The 21,158-nt window shown below is 45.0% G+C and overlaps 1 protein-coding gene across 1 annotated transcript; it reads right to left on the bottom strand.

Moving 5' to 3' along the window:
- Positions 1-710: 710 nt before the first annotated feature.
- On the bottom strand, positions 711-14,229 carry HPSE (heparanase). The gene is made up of 12 exons (XM_061993836.1): positions 14,050-14,229; positions 12,290-12,435; positions 11,166-11,291; positions 10,586-10,759; positions 9,967-10,138; positions 9,311-9,358; positions 7,214-7,307; positions 6,490-6,596; positions 5,502-5,616; positions 3,595-3,713; positions 3,294-3,440; positions 711-2,583 (listed from the first exon to the last, which is right to left on the bottom strand). Exons 1-12 carry the CDS (start codon positions 14,217-14,219, stop codon positions 2,424-2,426), a joined length of 1,578 nt encoding a protein of 525 aa, XP_061849820.1. The 5' UTR covers positions 14,220-14,229; the 3' UTR covers positions 711-2,423.
- Positions 14,230-21,158: the final 6,929 nt, after the last annotated feature.

The following is a 21,158-nucleotide window of genomic DNA, read 5'->3' as shown; positions in this document are numbered from 1 at the left end:
CCATTGAAGACCCAGTCTATGTGCTTAGAGGAGCTGTGGCTGATGGGTAAAGCTGGCTCAGCTGTCATTAGCACTCCCAGACATCCCTGTATCCCTCCTAGTAGCTCCTGCCTGCCCATCATCAGCCCATATATCATGCCTGAGGCAGACAGTGGGGTTGAGGTCTTCTCAACTGGGGGTCAACTACAATGGAAATGCACTGATCTAGACATGCTTGCTTTCTTTTTTATTTACTTGGGTACTTTTGTCAGGAATAATGCAGATAATGCATTATGCATAATGCAGATGATCACTCCCTACAGCTTCCTGAAGAGACTCAGTAGTGAGATGGAGGTCGGTCTCTTTTCCCAGATAACAAATGATAGGACAAATAGAAATGGCCTTAAGTTGCACCAGGGGAGGTTTATGTTGGATTTTTTTACTGAGAGTGTTATTAGACACTGGCACAGACTGCCCAGGGAGGTGGTGGAGTCATCATCCCTGGAGATGTTCAAGAGATGCGTAGCTGAGATGCTGAGGGACATGATGTAGTGATGGGCTTGGGAGTGCTAGTTTAGTGGTTGGACCTGATGATCTCGAAGGTCTTTTCCAACAAAAATGATTATGTGATTCTATGATGCACGAGTGAAAGAAACAAGGAGTTTCACAGTGTCAGTGTGATAAAAAAGTCATTAAAAAAAAAAAGATTGCCAAAAGCTAGTATAAATCAATTTAATTAAAATCTTCAAATACAAAAGTCTCAAGCATTGGAATAAACAAAACTGTTGGAAAAGTTCTAAAAAGAAGCTACCAGGCAAACAATAACCTTGGTGTCTTAGTTGTAACATATATTAAAATAATAATATTATTAATTTTACGTTGACTGTATGCAAGGTTTTCCACTACTTTTTATGCTCTCTTCTTCTTGCGAACTTGCACAATTTAAACAAACTTACCCTTCCCCATTCTCATTTCTGATCTACATTACCTTGATACATAACCCTTCACAGCATGCATCTGCACTGTGACTGCAAACACTCCTTTGACAGGCTAAACTTAAATATAACCTTTTCATAGTGCGTTTTTTTTCATCACAGCTTCAAAAGTACATCTGGTTTTAACATTTTCTCATTAAAAAAGGTCCTTCCCACTCCAGCCTGTGTCAAAACCCCATGTAGCTGGTAGTACCCTTTTAAAGCTTAAAAGGAGACATATACAGTGTTGTGGCGGTGGTGTTTTCCACTGCAGTGCTTGGAATACCGTAAGGTGCTGGCAGTGGCATGCGTTATATATCTTCAAGAAAAGTGAGTGGAGATTTGGCTCGGGCACTGCAGCTGCCACACACCAAACTGCAGTGGGCCAGACACCGGAAAGCCACAGATGGCAAAGAAAAGCCACTGCCCACACAGGTTTCTGGCCAAAATGCCTGTTTCCCCAGCAGGAGGGATGTCAGTCTGGCCAGGTGGGTTTGTCCCCAGGATGCCCTACGGCCACTGACATCCCTCTGATGGTCAAAGAGGTGATGGGTGGTTTGCTCAATCTCTTTGTTCTCCCATTTCCTCAAGAACAGAAGAGACTCAAGCAAGTTAGGGAATGCAGAGCTTCACCTGCAGATAGGCCCTTCACCACTGCAAGGTGGTGAAGGTTGAGGAGTTGCAGGCTCTCGCTGTGCAGCCCAGTGGCTACAGAGGGTTTGACAAGGATGAAGTGTGTGAGGACAGAGGTAGCCTACCCTGCTGGAACAGCCTGAATGTCCTGTGTCAAAAACTGATCTTTGGAAAGCTCATGGACACAGCTCCATCTTGTGACTGAGCTCTCCTAGCTTGGGAAAAACATGCAGTGCTGCCTCAAATCCCACAGAGGACCTGGTTTCTTGGCAAGGCATTTTCTCCCAAGGCACTTCGACCACAGCTTTGCATGTCCCTGCTTTCCACCCTGAGATGCACTCAGCAACCACAGCTCCTCCTTGGGCTTCCTCTTATGGTGGAGGCAGAGTCACAGTTGTACAACTAAAATAAAGAGCCTGCTCATCTTTTCGGAGGGCAAGACTTTCAAGGAAATGCTTTAAGAGCTGTGCTTGCAGAAATGAGAGGGGAGGCTGCAGTTCCTGGCTCGTAGAGCCCCAAGCACAGTGTGAGAAGCTGCTGCACCTCTGCACGTGGTGTGGGGAAGGGCCCCGTGCTGGACCACAGTGATAGTCTAGACCAAAAACAAAACCAGCCTCTCCCTGGGCTTGCTCTATCTGGATAATTCTTCCATGAGTTTAACAAGCTTCTTTCATATACAGATTACCCAGTGGGACCTCATGTTTTTCCCAGCCCACAGATCGTACCAGTTCTGTCACATTTGCATCCCTTCCTGTGGCAGAAATGTGGATTTCTAGGATTAAACATTCCCTACTAGCCAAGTGCCTTACATTTACCCTGTGCATTTGCATGAACCATTTAAATGCAAGCAATAGCTTTGGCATTTTTTATCACATAGAAGGCATAAGAGAAAGCTGGAAGGCCGAGCATACTGCCAGGACCAAGTGGCTTTTCGATAAGCTCTGGCAGTGTTTTGTCATCCACCATCCGTAGCACACGGCTGTTCAGCTCAATAGACCTGGAGAGGGGCAGAGAGACTGTTTGGGCACATGTACTCTGTTTGCCATCGAGTATAAACAGCTCTGGACCCAAGTGTAAACATAAACTCAGGCCAGACCCAAACTAAACTTCCCTTGAGGGTTATGCGTGTGCACACACACAGGGCATCTGCTACACTCCCCCTACAAGGACATCTTTAGAGTCATAGCGCAAGCAAGTTGAGAAGCACACTTTTCTTACTCTTCTAGTGAGGTTAACAGCAGAACAGGCTGTAAAAAGTACAAATTTTAGTTTGTTTTTCTCCTGCAAGTATCATCTAAGCAGATCCTCAGAGCAGATCCTTTCTGTGTATTAGTGGTAACAACAAAAAAAAAATCACACAAAGCCAGAACATGTGGCTGTAAATCAATAGCTAGCACTTGGGAAAGCAATATACTTGTGCTTGTGCAGAAGAAAAAGGACTGCAGCAGCTGGTCCAGAGCCCTGAAGCCTGCTGGGAAAAATCTTCCCAATCAACATCAACCAAGTGTCTTTATACCTTATCAAGCTTTTTTAGCAGCCCAGTTTCGGGAGACCTGATTTAACAGAAGTCAGACCTACTGAAAAAGAAGTCAGAGGACAGAATGCTCAGCTCTTCCTCCTACATCTAGTAAATTGAACAAGGTAAGGTTTTAGAGGCCATCTAACTCTGCTCACAATCCTTTCTACAGAGACAGGAGGAACACTTACCTGGACAGTATACGATCTTTGCCATGAGGCAGTAAGAGGTACTGATCTACATGCTTGCTTGATAAGTAATTTGGTAGCTGCAAACGTTGGGTAACGTTGTAGAGGTTTAAGACAAACAATGTCACGTCTCCTTCTCTGTACTTTGGGCTGCAAGGCAAGAGAAGATGATGGTGGGGATCGGAAGGGAAAGAAGTTTCACAGAAATAACATGTGTTCTTGCACTGTCCCAAATTGCTTTTGTTGGCCTGGGGGTGGCCATGGGCTCAGTTTCTGGGATATTTTGCCCTTTCTGGAGGCTTACTGGAGGGCATTTGTGCAGTGAAGGTAGACACGGAGCTTCCTCTCATCAGCTCCCACCAGGCCGACCTGCAGCACCTTGGTACCCACCAACTTCTTGTAGAGCAGCGAGAGCCAGTAGTCCTGGGAGGCACAAAAACACATGTAAGCACTTGTGTACCTGCCAGGTACTCCACATGGTGCTTAAAGTAACGTTTCAGGGGTTTTTTTCTCCTGTAATTTTTTGCTTTATTGAGGTTTTCACTGTATCCATTTAAATTCCCACAAACAGCATAGCTAAAGAGAAAACCCTGCCTCCAAGCTGTAGAGTAACTGTGTTTACAAGGTACCTTAGAGTCACTTTCCCTTTCATATGCAAATCTCAGAGCTCTTTCTGTGGGGGAAAGATTGTTTGCGTTTTGGAAGAGCCCTTCACAAAAGAAAACTTGTGCCCAATCTGCAAATGCAGGTCTGGGAATAAGCTCCCGACAACTTTATGCCTTTCAGATCACGCTTTTGAACAAGTCTCAGGATTAAGGCCCTTCAAGAGTAAATCCTCTGACACTCCAGGATGATGCTCAAGAGCAGGGTGATGTCCAGTGCAGACTCATTTTTTTCCAGGTCTGCTTTTTTCTTGCATCTTTACTTCTACTTTTTCTCCATGGAGTCCGCAACCACACCAAAGAGTGTCTGTGGGCTGTGCAGATGTGTTTTGGGACTAGGAGGACCTCAGGGAGACGGCATTTTCCAGCATCACTTTCCGATGCCCTCAGGGGAGGATGTTGCTCCACCTGGTGAGTTTCTGAGAGCCTCTCCCAGCTCAACTGTGTGGCTGGCTTTGAGGTTTTCCTAGAAGGAAAACTGTCATGTTTTCCTCCTGACTCACCATGAGCCCAGGGAAGTGACTTTTCCTATCAGCCGGCATGCTCAGCCCCTCTGTCAAGTGGTGCAGCCTTCTGACACTGCTGTCTGTCTTCACTTCCCTGCTAACCAAAACTTATGGACCTGGGTTTGGATTTTCCTGCCTCTAAAGCAGTTAGCTTGATTAGCATCTGTACTGCCTGCAGGTGAGAAACAAGGCACATCCTTTTAGTCCAAATTAAATCTATTTTAAATGAGTGAATAAAAAGCCCTTAGCAACAAGCCTGACAATGCAGCCTCTGGCACAGGGACCAGCTGAACAGGAAAAACAGAAAATCACCATGTACTGGGTTTCCTCTTAGATGGTCTCTATGAGCCTGTGAAAATCACAACTGAAAGCACAAAAATGAGGAAAACTGAAAAGAAAGAGGCTATCCTGTCACCCCCAAGGTAAGCGCTACTAGCAAAAAGAAACACGCTGCACATGCAAGAATAACTGACAATAATGATGTTTCATCACAGCAGAATGTTATTTCCTAATAAATCAAACTATATTAACTGCATGTTTTCATTTAATTATCCTTCAACCGCTACTGAAGGCTAAAATGCTTGTGACCTGAGAAATGCTCGAGTCTTGACTTCATATTGGTTTGGTTTTCACTTGGGATATTACTTATTATAATACCTTGTACCATTTCTGTTTAAAAGCTACTCATCACTCAGCTGAGAAGTACCCAAACCGAAACAGTCCATGCAGAAAAGCCTTGTGAACTTCAGAAGTGTTTGCATACAAATCAGAGCACCATGTTCCAGAAATCAGTCTCCGATAATGCTGAAGACTAGCTGCATCCTTGCAGTTGCATTAAGTATCCTATACCTATCTATCTACCTACCTATAAAATATGAACCCATAATGAAACATGAGCTCACTTTAGGTACAAGGATAACTGTGACAATCCTACAAAAAAACAGACGTTGTTAAAATATCTGACTTGTGTTTTCCCATCCAGTGCTCCCTGTTGCAGAAACACGGGCTGTGCTCAGGTGATGTTAGCTGGGTTGCATACTTACCGGCAAAGGCTCAAAGTTGGCATCCACCAGGTGATAGGTCCCTGCCCCAAAGAAAACCTGTCTCATGACCACATCAATCCCCTGCTTGGCTGAAAGCCCGAGTTTGTCCAACCACCTGACAAAAAAAATGAGGCAAACAACATGCAACTGCTGATGTTAACTCTATATCTTTGACCCTCTCCAAGAAGTTCGGGAAGTAGGAAAGTAAGAATTAGGGCATGATGCTGACTGCCTTAAACCCACACAATTAATTTCAATTACAGTTTTGGATTGAATACCTTAAAAAATTCTTTCAGACCACCTCTGGAGGTCCAAGTTGGTGAGAATGGTTGCTCCACTCCCCTGTTTGCAGGCAGTGGAAACGAGGACCTTCCGAACTAGCCAAAGGCCTGAAGGCTCAGAGAAATCATTGCATGGTTGCCGGACCCTGGCTGACCCACCAGGCCCTGACAAAAAGATAATCATGTCTTTTAGGAGGGAAAAAGAATACACTGCAATCGTGGTTTTGGTTAATTTTCAAAGTGTAAAATGCACATTCCTGTGCAATTTTATCTCCCAGAACCTATACACTGATCAAAGTGCTAAAAAGAGCCTGAATTATTTTATTTCAACAAAACACTGCATCTGGAGTCCTTGGAGAAAAATTTTTGTCATTACTAAATTTCCCTTTGGCTAGTTATTTTATCATTGCTGAAGAATGACAGTGAAAAAAGACACCCATTTCATGGATGACTTCTTGTCCCCACGAAAGGATGGACTTAGCAATGCAGATCTGAAAGCAGACATACAACTTTCTGAGGCTTTTCCATAGGAAACTGCTATTACCTGGCCCTACACTGAACCTCAAGGAGCAGTGAGAGGGTTAAGATTCCCAACTTGCCCATTCCCTGGGTAGCCTGAGCGAGATGTACCTCTTGCAGGACATGTATGCAACCCTCTTCAGATGCTAAAATATGTAATTTTCCCACACTTGTGACACGGTACTCACATAAAGCCAGCGATGTAAGTGTTGGATAGCTTGGGAGCTCCCCCTCCATAGGCAGAGCTCGTCTCTCCTAGCCAGACCTTCTTGTTGGACACGGTCCCACCAACAATCTGGCCAGCGTGGCATAGGGAAGAAGAGAAAAAGACAACAGTTAAGTTTTTTGGCTACTGAAATAATGGGTAATCAAAATTTTGTGCTTTATCTAAATGCCTACGTACAACATTTGCATTTAAGGGATAATATCAGCTGAGGTGAGATACAGAAATTTTGACCAAAAGGACTAGAAGCTGATTTACTTCCCTCCTCCTCTCTTGAAAAATTACATCTATGCAGGTAGAATGAGACAAACCAAAACCTAAAAGTCAGGTCCTGTTAAGTCTTCTCATGCAGAGTACTGGCATACTCCAAGTTATTATTTTCTCAGGATCTTGCCTCAAAGAAATTGGGGCAGAGTATGTGTGTGTAATCAACTACACAACTACTTTGACAAATGAGAATGTTGTAGGTCTGTGATGTATCTGGCACCATTCTTGCTGCATGACAAACTGTTGGAGCTCATTTATTATTAGTATTGTTAATTTTTTACAAAAACTATGTATTTACAATGACAGCAGCTCCCAAGTTTTGAGGATCCCTGTTTATTGCTAGTGAGAAATTGGACTTTATTTCAGATTCTCTGCTAACCCATGGAAACCAAACATGGGAATGATGGAACAGTACAAGGCACCTCCAGGACTTTGTGTACAGCTGTGGCAAAGGTATCCAGCACTTTAGGGCTCAAGAAATCCTCCCTCGTTGCACTTCGTCCATTCACATAGTAACTGGAAATGGAAAAAAATCAAAATCTTATGGTCAAAATTACACTGGTGCTAAACATCAAACCATCACCAAAAGTACTCAGTTGCTTGATACATCTATCCACAGCACTATTTTTCTATTCAGTTCTTTTTCTTTTTTTTTCCTTTGGTATTCCAAATATGTAGGTATGTTGCTTGTATTTAAGAGACTGTCAGGTATAAATATGTCAATGCAGGCAAGATATTACAGAAATTTTATCAGAAGTAGTAGGGGGTTTTTTTTGCATCTATTCATTTAGAATGAGGAAAACATTGCTGAATAACACCCTGCTTCTATAAATCTCTTGCTGAGGAGTCTGACACTCTTTATGGGTTTACTTGTTTTACTGTATCTTTATATATTAAAACTATTGTACCCCAGCTTCTGTTGGAGTATTTTGGCCACCTGGGAGGGAATCGGGTGGAGACATCCCTGCAGGATGACGGTTGTCCTCCACCACGAGAAGAAGAACTTTTAAGCCTGGTTTGTCAAAATAAAGAACAGGAAATTGGGATCCCTGTGGTTTTTGTATTTCATCACACTATCACTCAGTCCTACCAGAAGCAGCTGAAGTCTTCCAGCCACAAGAGGAAGTTAAAACCTGATAATCCTAAATTAGTAAAGAAAATGACGTGTGCCTATTTGAAGCAAAGGCAGACATATGACAAGAAGAGCCCAGGAAGGGGAGGTGACATGTTCTATGCCTTGCTAGCAGCCCAAAATACATAGATAAGTCATATATGTGTATATATATATATATATATATATATGTAACATAAGCACGTGCTCCTCTCCACATCGTTATCCGACTGCTGCATGCCACCATGCCGCATTTGACTTTGGAAAGAAAACCACCCTCAAATGGAAATCACTTTCAAACGTGTGGAGTCTAAGGCAGGTGCCCTGGGGACAACTTACCCTACTGCCCACCTGAGAACTTTTTAAGACTGCTTCTCTAAGCCAGGGTACAAGAGCAAAGGGCTGGGACTGCATTAGTGCTGTTTGCACTGCGGGTGAGGTCTGAGCGTGACTTAACCCACACACAGCCTGAACTGACTTGGAGAGCAAACATGAGGGTGCAGAGGAAGCTGTTGGCACTTCTCTGTGGGTAAGGATCAGACAGACCTGCAGGGCTTTTTGTTTATATCAGACAAATAGAGAAAAAAGGTAGTGTGTAATGACTCAGCTAACAAGGTTTCAGATGCATTTTTTCAAGGGGTTGGGTGCAGCAGGGTCATCAATGACTCCCTGAATTTTCTTTTAGGGAGCAAAGCTTTCTCACAATCAGATTCAACCTTTCTAATGCCAAAGAGAGCACTAACATCAGTGGTACTGACTCAGTTTCAAAGCCCAGCCACTCACAGGTTAAAACCTTTTGCTCTTGCAGAAGTTCAGCAGAGGCATCTCTGTCAAGGGAGTCCAAGTTACCTTCTTTTCCTTATATATAACACCCCCTTCTTCCCATGGGAAAGTGCTTTTTATTTGCAAGGGTTGGCAACTTGGAGCTTTGAGACAACTGGGACTGCTGCTCAGATCTCATAAGCTTTTGGTACATGTTGAAATACAGCACAGGCAAAAAGGCTCAACTGCTACAGAAACTCCGCTCATGCACTCTTCTGAAAAATATAGGTGCTGTGACATCTTTTTCTCCACGTCTCACTCCTGGTTTTTTTCAGTGCACATATTTAGCAAGCAAAATTACCATCCTGTACATGCCGCATTCCTTGCTGCTGTGCCTATATTGCAACCCCCTGCCACTGCTCTTGGGTCTGTCCACCAAGTAGCCTCTTTGGAGACCTTTTGCATTTCTGTAACACACTCCCTCAATTTGTCTCTTATTCTGAGCAGGTGACTTTGTGGAAAGGCATCCAAGGAACTACCGAAAGTGGCATTTCACCCCCTCCTTCCTATTGAGATGTTCAAATGAACATTTTGTAAAGACAGTAGGTGATAAGCAGAGCTAAGATGGTATCTGAGTGGTACTTACTGGTGCCACGTGACAGAGTCAATCACCTTCCCTCCTGATTTCAGGAAGCTGCAACCAGAGAGGATGTGGTGGAGAACAGAGGATTAGTAGGTACCAGTGATGGGTTATGGTACCCTACAAGACAGCTGCCACAGACAGCCCTTCCCGGCAGTGATGGTGAACTGCTCTGGGGCCACACTTGTGATGGTTTTTAAATGGGCCTTGGGCAGCCTGGCTGTCTCAGCAGGTTGCTGGAAGGAAGAACTAATATTTGTGCAACATATAGAGATGTCTATGGTTAATGAAGCTGTTGTTAACACAGCACTAGAGACAGTGCTACATGGAAGGTGTGGATCACTGAAGTGCTTCTAGTGTCTTAGTTTCAACTGTCTGAGTTTAAATACTCAGTCTTAAGCTTAAATACTACTTAGCCTTCAGGTAAGATTTCAGTCATCTCTAGTCAAGCAACAAAAATTTACATGTTTCTGATTTGATGAAAGATATAGGCAATTAGCTCTCAAATGAACTGGGTGTATCCATTTGTGCATCCTTACTGTTGGTTTGGAGCAGAAAATCCTTAAAATACTGCCCAAGTGCCTCCTCATGCCCCGTGCATCTGGGTGCAGAGGAACCACTGGTTACCCACACCCGCCTACCCCAGGGACCCCCAGCCCTACCTTCTCAGCAGCCTCTGCGTGTGCTTTCGGGGCTGCCCAACATCGGGCCCATAGAGCTTCGCATGCTGATAGAGGGTGTAGTTACTCAGAAGCTGGCGTAGGCAAATAAAATCTTGCCCCAGCTGGAAGCCATCAATGTAGATGCCAGATTTCTTCCTGAAGCTATTGGGCTCTGAGGAAGACATGCGTGCATCAGTGCCCCACTTTTAGTTTTGGGGCACAAAATAGGGCAATCCAACCCCCTACAGCCTCATGGGATCTGGTATGGTACAGGTGAGATATTTGAAGGTGACAAGCATAAAAGCAAAAGGCCAGGTGATGCAGCATACTGCTCTCCAGCACTCTGTCCCAGCCAGCCCCCACAGGTAACACCTGCACCTTATGGGACATCTTTCACCTCCCCTCAGGGCCTCAGTGAGGAGAGCAAAATCATCTCAACTTGCTCCTCAGCTGGGCCTTCTGTGAAATCCCTCCTTGCAAACCTTAATTTTTCCCAATAAAACATCACCTTGCCTTTATGGGCCACCATCCAAAACAGCCAAAAGAAGCAGCCCATACCCTGCCGTGGTACCTCTCCAGGTGAGCACTGGCCTGGCCCACAAGCAGGCTTCACACTTACCGTTCCCGAGCTCCCAGGAGATGTTGTACTTCCGTGAGGCACAATAGTCCAGTATCTCCTGGGCATTTGAGCTGTCCCATTGCAAACCATCTTTCCGCAGCAAGGCATTAAGCCCAAAGATCAGGTGAAACCCTGAGCAGTTTGCAAAGCTGTAGAGAATATCCAACGTATTTCCTGCATGGAGGAGAAAGGCGGGGGGTGGGGAGTGTTTATCCCAAGATCATGGCATGCTAGTTGAGCTCCTCCCATTGACAATCTTTACTGCCTGTACGTATTTAGCCTGGTGCTGCAGATGGGCCAAGCACTCCCAGACAGATGAAAGAGCCCAGACCTTACTACACCTACCATCCTAAAAGGTGCTGAGATCCTCCCAGGGCCTGCAGCAGCTGAATACTATTAAATACAAGGTGGCAGATAGTAAACCAAAAAGAGCTCGTAGAGTATTTATTTTTCTAAGTGGGTGAAAGGTTTCTCTTTCAGTAGTTTCAGCTCCTAACAGTCTATGACCCTTTTACTACAGGGCACAGATTTGCAGCCCCCTGGTTATAGACCCTAGCAGAAGAACCCATTGAAGTCTTACTTGTAATGGTGGTATTTCTGTGCTTTTTCCAATTATGCTCTGCAAGAATCAACTTCTCCTGGCTGGGCCACTGGGCCAGCAGCAGCTTCTCAACAGCAGCAAATGCAGGCCTTGAGCCACAAGCCTCTGTAGGGCAGAAGAAGGATGATAGCAATTAAGTACTCGTCTTTATGGTCAGGGTTCAGCCTGTGAAGAGCTGGATCCCTGAGAAGGAGAACAACTGCTTGGTGCCAAGCTTCTGTGAAATACCCCCCTACTTTCACAATGTTAACTGCATAGAAGGGCTGGCTTGATGCATAAATACGTCTTTTATATATAATGCATATTTTACAATTCAAGGAGATGGAGATGAGGGGGTGAGGGAAGACTGAGCTCTGCTTCTGGAGGCCAGTGGTCAAACCCCAATAAACTATTTTAGCTGGAGCACCCTCCAGAAGCCCTCGTTGCGGTGAACTAACAAGGCACAGGCTGCACTGCAGATAAGCTGGGTTGGCATGCAGCAGCATGGCAGGGCCCCAGGCCTGCTTTGCCATAGGCAGAGATGGGGTGCTGTTTCCTGTGCTGCCCATCGTGTGCCAGGGGAAGCACCAACTGCCCGGCACAGCTCCACAACAGCAACTCTCTCAAGCAGTTGGCAGTGGTCTGGTGGGTTTGCACTTGACCTGTCAAAGCAACAAGAGAGCAAGGCTTTGCCTCCAGCCTAGCTGGGGCTTTAGCCAAAATAAAGCAAACAGATGCTCTGTTCCCATCAGATTATTTCTTCCATCCGTTACTTAATTTTCATAGTGAATTCCCAACTGCTGAGCTGACCTTGGCTCTCTCCCAGGCAGCGGGGGAGCTCCCAAGGCTGCTGTGAGGAGCACGGTGTGGCAAAGGGAACATCTCAGCCAATTCCAGGGTAGACTTGAGGTCTCCCATGCCTTTCCTTGCTTTCCCATGGCTGACACGGCTCCTTCCATGGACCTGCTGAAGATCCACAGATCTCTCCACCAAGAAGAGCAATGCTGACCTTGTGGAGGACCCCCAGCACTGACTCCATGCCCTTCTGACATCCCCAGCCTGCATCCAGGCCTCCTCCAAAACCCAGGATGGTTTTGAGTCTAACACACTGATGCTTGTTTTACCTTCCTTGGCCTCAATTTCCCAGAGGAATTTTTCTTCCAAAGTTGAATCCTTGTTGGGATCAAAGATCAGAAAATCTGTCTCGGTGCCACCAAACCTCAGGAAGCCTGGGGACAGGGCCCTTGCCAAGGCACGCAGTTTGGGATTGCTGAGGAGAGGACATCAAGAAACAAAAGAAACCCTATATTCATGCAGACTATGGCTTTGGTGTAGAGGCTAAACATGGCAAGTGCTTGGAGGGATGTGCTGCAGTAGGCAACCTGGGGCTATCCAGTAGCCTCAGGGCCACCAGACCTGCACTCCAGGTCTGTGCATGGTGCAACAGAGACACTGCTGACCAAGTGGGCCAGGAGAGTGCCAGAGAGGCAGCCCCAGGGAACACACTCATGGACAAGGAGTCAAACCCTGGGGGCAAAGTAAGGCAGTACTTCAACACAGGTGTTCTTTTGTCCTAAACATCCCTCTGCCCTAGATTTTTTTGCTTTTGTTTATATAAAACTAACATACAAGTCCCAGAAGAAACTGATTTTACAACATTAGTCCCTATTTCCATCAACAACTGGCAAAGCAATCACTTTTGACCCAAGAGAAATTCAGAGTCCACGCTGGGACAAGCATTAGCTTTAGGAAAGCAGGTTTATAAAGTAACATAAGGTCTGCCTCTGCAACTCATGCACACCCTCTGCAGGATGTCAGGCCTTCTCCAAGAGAAACCACAAGGCCACACAAGCACTATCTGCTCAGTGGTGACACAGAGCAGATTAGAGGCCACCAAGTACTTCCCGCTCCTCATGGTGGTGGGGCCAGTGCAGACTGAACCCCAAGGTGCATGGTTAGGGCTGGAGACGGGAGAATGGAACATACCAATAAAGCTTGTGTCACCCATTTCCCTACTTTGGTGAGAAGGGAAAAATGAAAGTAGTGGGAAATCAGGACTGGAGAAATACCAAGGGGATGAAAAATGGGATCAGGCAGATGAAAAGGAAAGAAGATAGCTTCAAAAAAAGAGAGAGAACTTGAAAAGAATAGAGCACAAAAAAAAAAAATAGAGCAAAAGCAGGGAGGAACAGGCAAGAAAGAGGTCAGAGGCAAAAGAATAGGCAGGAAACACCATCACCCAGAAGTCCAGAGCTGTTAAATGTTACCCAAGGGCGAAAAAGGCTTCATTTTTAGGATCTCTCAATTCAGCTTTAACAGCAACAGAACTTCCCTAGCTTTTATTTGACTTTATGTTAACAGTGCCCTGGTAAACGTTTGCAAAGCTGTCCAGATTATTTTTATCTCTCAGAGCAGCAGGGCTGGCAGCCCCCAGCCCCACCATATGTAACCCCTCTGCTTGACGGTTTCCTTCTTTTTTTTTTTTTTTTTGTTGTGCTCGCAAAGCAGCTCCTCTCCCAAGTTCATCTCCGTACTGCCTCCAGCCAGCACCTCCCGAGCTGCCCCTTCCCTCCATCCACCAGTCTCGCTCCTCATTCCCCGAACCCGCGCGGCTCGCTCCCACAGCGACACGGACCTGCTGCCCCGGGAGGATGAAGCGAGTAAATCCCGGAACCCGCCCCGGCCCAGCTCCAGGGATTGGCGGGGTGTCCCCTGCCCTACCCCTCCGCAGCACGCTGGGCAGCCTCGCCTTTGTTGTCCCCGCGCCGGGATGCCCAGGCTCCCCGCGGCTATCGGGAACCTCTCCTTCCCGCTCCGAGGCACTCCTTTGCCGCCCTCCCTGGGCCCTTTTTCCTTTGCCCAAGGCGAGAGGGAGGAGGCTCACCTGAGCAAGGCGACGTAACGCGGGTCCCGGGCCAGGCTGGCGTCCAGGGTGAGGGAGAGGAAAGCCGGGCTCACCTCCCCGCGGGGGCTGCCCCGCAGGCTCATCCGCAGCCCCACCGCCCGCCACCCCTCCGCCGGCACCGGCAGCAGCACGAGCAGCAGCAGCAGCATCCTCGGCTCCGATCCCCTCGCGCCGCCGCCGCCAGCGGCACCACCCCCGCGGAGGGCGGGCCGGGCCGGGCCGGGCCGGGCCGGGGTGCAGCGTCTCGCTCCCCGCCTGGAAGCGCAAGGGCGAGCAGCCAGCGCCGAGATCTTCCTGGCCGCGCTGAAAGGGGCAGGGGGCTGCAATATCGCCGTCGAAGGGCAGGCCGGCTCTCCGAGCCTTGTTGCTGCACGGTGTCTCAAAGTGAAGCCCAGCCTTCCTGTCGCCACAGCCCCACCCTTACAAAATGAACCTGGGGTTCAAGCTGCTTCAGTGCCTGCTCTGGCCTTTCCAGCATCGCTGCCTGCTGTAGCTGGTCAGCCGACTTCTACAGCTTTCTGTCTTGACCCCGCAGCCCTGGGCTGGTGTGTGCAAAGACAGCACGAGGGTAGGTTCTGTTCCCGGGCATGATGTCAGCCTGATATCCCAGCCCTGCGCCTCCACTGTGGGACATTGAGTCACAGTAGCACCCAGCTTCAGCCTGAAACCCATCATCCCTGTGCTGCAATGCTACAGCAAGGACATTTCAGTCAACATGGAGCTTGGAATTGTTTCTGCAAAAACAATTCAAGCCCACGCAGGGCTGGTCCCAAGTGCTCACTGCCCTATGCAGCTTGTGCCAAAATTCCTTCTTCGGCAACAGGTAGCTTTGCCAGGCAGCCCTGTTGAGGAAGAGCCAGCCAGCTGTAGCCACGGGGTTGGCTGTGGTGGTGTAGATCCCCTGGGCCACATTGTTGACTAGTCCTAAAATCACAGTGTGCTCTTGTGTTGATTACAATAAGGAGGACCTGGCACTTTATCTTGATTTATCACAATCATCTCACAATTCTAAGTGAGGTCCTTTGAGCTCTCCAGGACTGCATCAGGCTAAGGCCCAGTATCTCTCCCTTGGGAATGGGCTGAATCTCAGGGTATTGAGATTCAGGATTGAGCAAAGTAGACTTTCCAAGATCATATGTGGATGCCGATACGAAGAGTGCAAAGATTGCTGACAAATGCCGATGAAGGAAAACAGTGAGTGCTTCACACAACTAGGTTTCTCAAGGTTTCAAAGATCATTTGGTACCAATAATTTATTACAATTTACAAAGAGAAAGATCTTGATCATAGGTTAACCTCTACATCTATGTGTATGGGTGTGTGATTTGATTTAGGAAATGTCATAAGTCTTGTAAGAATCTTGCCCTTTTTGAATCTTTAAAGTCACTGTGGTGATTGTAACAAATGTTATTAAACCACTCTGATAATTACAGCTGATGATTAAGTATTGTTAAAATCATACAATCTAATCTTGAGATTTACTGTAATAGTGCTACTACATCTTAAATTGTTGCTATCTAATTGTGTAGGAACCTAAATCACTCATCTGCAACACACACACTGTTTAATATGCACACTCCTGAAATGTCTGCAGTTTTTAGACAATTCCACTTACCATTACATTTTCCATCTGCATCTGTTCATCCTGAAGCATCCATGTTTCTTACTAAGTTTGTTTTCAAAATGGTCCTCTGCTGGAACACATTGCAAGTTGTCTAATCTTTATCTCTCACTTTGGTGAGTGTGGGAAGTGGTGCAACCAAATAAAGTCAGGACATAAATCAGGGTGGCTCAAGTGCTTGCCTGCCTCGCCCTTACTGTTCCTGCTGGTTCTACATTTTTGTACTAGTTAAGCAACGCACCACCAGAATGAGAAGAACTAGACAAATTAACTCTGTTTTTGATAAACACATCCATGGCTCTGCTAGAAAGGAGACACCAGTGACACTCCTGCCTGTCTCACTATCTTAGTCAGTGTAACATTTCCCATGTCAGGGATACACCACCAATTATACACCTACACCCACAGGAAGGGCTTGGGTGACTATCTGCCAGAGTAATAATTTGTCTATCAGCAGATGACTGGAGCACCACACAGCTACCCAGCCCCGCAAGCCAACCAAGGATTTCAGAGTGCAGTTTAGTGCATGACAAATGATTACTGAAAAACAGGGTAAGATCATTACTATCAGGTACGGAAATCGTTAATAGCTGTCAGATGAAATACAGCCTGCACACTTTTTTTTTTTTTCCCTGTTGGAATTCACTACTTCTCCCTGAATTTCCTCTCCCCATTGTGCTGCTTTGGAGAGCTGCTGTGAGTCAGTATTGCCCCTGAGCTGTATTTCTCACACCAGAGGCACAAGGCATGTATTTCAAACAGTCAAGGATACATTTTTGCTTCAATGGCTGTGTGCGTATGTGGATATAAACGTTGTAGCACATTATGCAGCCTGCAAAACATTGCAACTGGAAAATAATGCCTTCCAACATACCTGCCTGGGAGAGATACAGGTATTAATTGGGAATTGGTAACTTTTGCTTGCCTTTTTTTACGTTGTATTATACCAAATTTAAAATACTGCAAAGTAGGGGAGATCAATAAAGAGGTATTTGGACTCTCAGAGAAATTAGGCAGCATTTGAGTGATGCCCTATGTTCTACCAGAGGACAGCATAAAAACCAGGAGTAGGCTTAAATCCACTTGGGTGTTGTTGAAGCCAGGTCTGTGCTAGTATCCCCTCCTGCTTCTTCACTCCCCAGAAAGCCTATCTCTAGCCTTGTGGTGGTATTCAAATGCTTTGCTCATGCAGCTCCTATCAGGGAGTTCACGCTGCTTCTCCCACGTCAGCAATGCCCTTAGCAGAGACACTGTGCCAACTAGGTTTTTACAAATAGGAAGAAGCAAAAATAAAAAACTTTCTAGAAGCAGCATCATCATGCTACTGCTAACAGCAACCCCACTGTGGTTACTGGGAAAGAACCAAGAAAACTGATATGGATACATCTCAGAGTTTTACTTGTACAATTTAAGGGAAGAGCTGCCTGTACAAAAGGCAAACAATTCTTGTGAGAGAACAGTGTTTGGGCAGATAAACAGAGCTGACTTGTATCAGAATAGCATTTAATCTATTTCTACAGAAGAAGCCTCAGGAAGATGAAAATAAGACTAAGCTGATGCCAAGAAAGCCTGGAAAGTGTAAAAAGAGAGAGGTGCCTATAACAAGGTGTTTTTGTGAGCTATCCTTACTCCCTGGCCCCCAAACTCCATCAAGACCTTGTCCTGACACAGCATACAGCTCTCACAAGGTTTTCTTTCTGAACACATGTGAGAATCTCATATGGCATATGCTGTTTATTCAGAGATGGAAATGATACTTTGGGTCTAGCTTCTAGCAACCCTCTTTAAAGTGCACATAGTTTTATAGGAATTGCTAAAAGAATTTGTTTCCACTAAGTCTGAAGCTGACTAATTCAGGTGTAGTGGGAGCTGCTGAGCTCCATCACACCAAACAGAGCATGGTGAAATTACTCAGCCTCCCTTCTAATCAAAGCAAAACTTTTAAGTGATAACATTTGGTTCTCATTACAGCCAATACTCAATGCTGGACCACTATGCTGAAAGAGATGAAATTAAGCTTTAAGAGGAAGGATAAAGTGAGAGCTGCCTAGGCAGGACTAGCTCACATAGAAGCAGCTTTCCAGAACACAGGAACACAATAGGTCTCATTCACACAATGAAAATTAACAGCTAAACATTAACCTAAGCCTGACCCTCCTACCAGACCTTCCAGAGAGAGTTTTTGGTAAGTTATGTACAAGGATTCCTGGAAGTAAAGAATTATTGACTGAAAGGGAAGGGAATGGCATAAACACAAGAACTGGTCTTTGTGGGCAAGTTGGAAAGTGGAGTGGATAGACTTAAAGACTAAGAAATATGTTTGAGTCTTTTGGTCAGAACACTTATTCTGCACTAGTTGCAACCTGAAGAGACTTACATGTACCATAGCTTGGATACAATTTACAGTGGGTTATGAAGACATTGGCAGGAACATCCTATAGAGCATGTTTTAATGACCTACCTTAGTTTTGAAGCATCTATTGCTATTTCTCATAGATAAGCTAATTGTTTTTGTTCAAATCCTTTAACATAGGCTTTAGGATATCAACATCTCATTAAAGCAAATGAGAAACCTTTGCCTTCCAAAACAACCTGAACACATCCTTAGCACAAGGTTTCCTACATAATCATAGGTTTGGCTGGAAGATACCTTTAAGATCCGAGTTCAACTACCAACCTAACACTGCGAAGCCCACCACTAAACCCTCTCCCCAAGCACATCATCTAAGCACAGCCACCTGTAACAGACATCCACCAAACACACATCCACTTCTGACACCTGCACATACCTCAATGTCACCCAGCAGTGCAAAAATACTGTGTTTAGCATTTGTTGTGTGTTTTCCCTCTCCATCTCCACCCAGAGGAAAAACCTATGTAATGAAAGGTTCCTCTGAAATGCATTTAATAATACATTAATATGTACTGCAGGAAGAAAAAGCAATGCTTAAGATGTGTACTGCTTTACTTGGCAAGTTTGACTTCAGAAAAATAAGACTAGCTCTATATAGCTAAGTTTTATTCACTGCAGTTTCCTTCATTTCACTTCCAATGTTACCAAAGGTCTCAGAAAAAGCTTTGGTGGAGCTGCACTCATCCATCTGGCAAAGCACAGCCTGTATAAACAGAGCAGCAGCAACCAACAAATGTCAACCTCACTTTCTTTCCATGACAGCTTCAAGGCAGACCTGAAACCACCTGTTTGTTTCAAGACAGCTTTTGCTGCTGCTGCTGCTGCTGCTTTCAGTGAGGCTCCAGTGTTTGTAGAGAATGCTTGACTATTCCTGAACACGCAGCTCAAAATCTGACCTTGCAAAAGTGCTAGTTGTTATGGTATTGTACAAGTGTAAGGATGGGCAATTTGCAACCTAACAACAGAGAGCTGCTAGACATTTTTTTCCTGCTGTTCCCCTTCACAATATAAAAATAAAAAAATTACACTTCAAATTAGTATACAACTATAAATATAATGAAAAGCACTGCAAGAGAGGTTAATAGCTCATTAACTGCTCCTGTGGCTAAGGTAGCAATTAATGGATTATTTCCACAACATCAGTTATTGCAGTGACTCAGTATTTAAGAGTAAATAACTTATTTCCTGTTCAATTGAGGGAGTCCTGACACAAGCTGCCCAGGGAGGATGTGGAGTCTCTTTCTCTGGAGGTTTTCAGACCCACCTGGATGTGTTACTGTGTGACCTGCTTTAGCAGGGGTTTGGACTAGTCGATTCCTAGGGGTTTCCTCCAACCCCTACCATTATATGAATAATTTTACAGTGATCTGTTCTGTTGTTCCCCCCCCCCCCCCCCAAAATCCATAGAAGACTTTCAAACTTTGGAAGACACCATCAAGCAACAGTAAAGCTCTAGAGTAAATGTGTAGACCTTACAGGTATCACTAAAGTTCTCCTACATGCATGCTACATCAACTGCTCTCAAATGCACTCATTTATGCTGGAGTGAACATCATCTGCCTCTTGAATAGAGCACAAATAAACCAACAGAAAATTTCTTACTATCATTTGGTCAAAACCATCTCTCAATTAAGAGAGCATGGCACAAAGAGACCGGAAGCAAATATAGTCACGGCAAATATTGCTTCTGGACTTGCGGATCAATTATATCTGGTTAGAGTCAACTGAATATGTTCTTATGTTTCTAAAACCATTTGTGCCTTAGGCACTATCAATAACAGGATTCCCATGTGGGCACTGAATCCGGCAGTGGAAATGAATCATGACAAGAACTGGTTTTAAATTCTTGACCTGGCTTAACATTGAGTGCACTCAAACATTTCACTTATCTGAACTTTGTAAGCTACTATGAAGTATCATAATTATGGTCTCAGAGGCACATTTCTGCTAAATGAAGGCTTATAAAACACTTATTCAATTGCTACTTATGATTTCTCTAATGCATCAACCAACTAAGCAGTTAAACACTAACCTTTTCATCACTTTTTCATCATAACTCTTTTCCGTCAAGTGTTCAACATCTAACAACCCTACTCGATGCAAAATGATTCCTGTTTATCCCTAGAATCCCAACACAATCTAAGTTGGACAAAAAAAAGACAGTTTAACTACAGTTTATCTTACTTTTACTGAGAAGGGGCACTCACTTTTACACAGAAATGCCATATTTAAGCATGCCAGTATACTAGCTACCATGACGTAACCCCACAGTCCATCACAGCTTTCAAGTCTTCCTTCATGTGCAGTGCTTTGACATTGTCATGTACTACACACTAGCTTATGAAAAGTTTACTGTGTAACAAGTGAATAAGTTTCAGGCACCTCAAAGCTATTTTCATTATGCCTAACTTTTTGCTGCAGCAAGTCTGGTTCAGATACCTTTACAAATCCCAGTGAATGTGACTAACATCCATGGAGTCTCAACTTGATACAGCTTCTAAAAAAATAATCAGTTCGAGCCTTTGTCTTTATCAGTCTTCACATTTAAGGAAGAAATTTAAAAACATTAAAAAATGTAAACTTTCTGTTTGGGAGACTGTGACAGAAACATCCTGGGGAACTGCCAGAGGCTGAATACGAATTTGGTACTTGCATTTTTTCACAAAGCTTAAGCTATGCATCATTTGCAGTTTCTTACATGACTCTGGGAGAACTTCTTTGTTAGGAATGGCAACTCTATTTCTCTCCTTGAATTCGCTACATCTAAATTACAGAGATTGCTGGAAGTAGGAATTTTGAGCAACCCACTCAAGCACACATCCTAAAGGGAATATCCATTACAAAGGCATTAAGTCAGCTATGAACTTAAGCTCCATGCAGAAGAACATACCAGGTAGTTAAGTCCAGTCCCCAAAGCACCCTTGGATCTGTCTAAAACCAGAAATTACATCTTGATTCTAGCCTATGGCTGAAGAGGTTTGTAACCTCAAAACCTTCAAATGAAGTTAACTTTCCAAGAAGCATTCTTAGCCCAGAATTCACCCAACACTGAGG

Source organism: Colius striatus, chromosome 3, assembly GCF_028858725.1.
Source record: "Colius striatus isolate bColStr4 chromosome 3, bColStr4.1.hap1, whole genome shotgun sequence".
NCBI classification, from domain to species: domain Eukaryota; kingdom Metazoa; phylum Chordata; class Aves; order Coliiformes; family Coliidae; genus Colius; species Colius striatus.
Note: the sequence above shows the minus strand (reverse complement) of the source record. Positions and strands in the feature narration are given on the sequence as shown.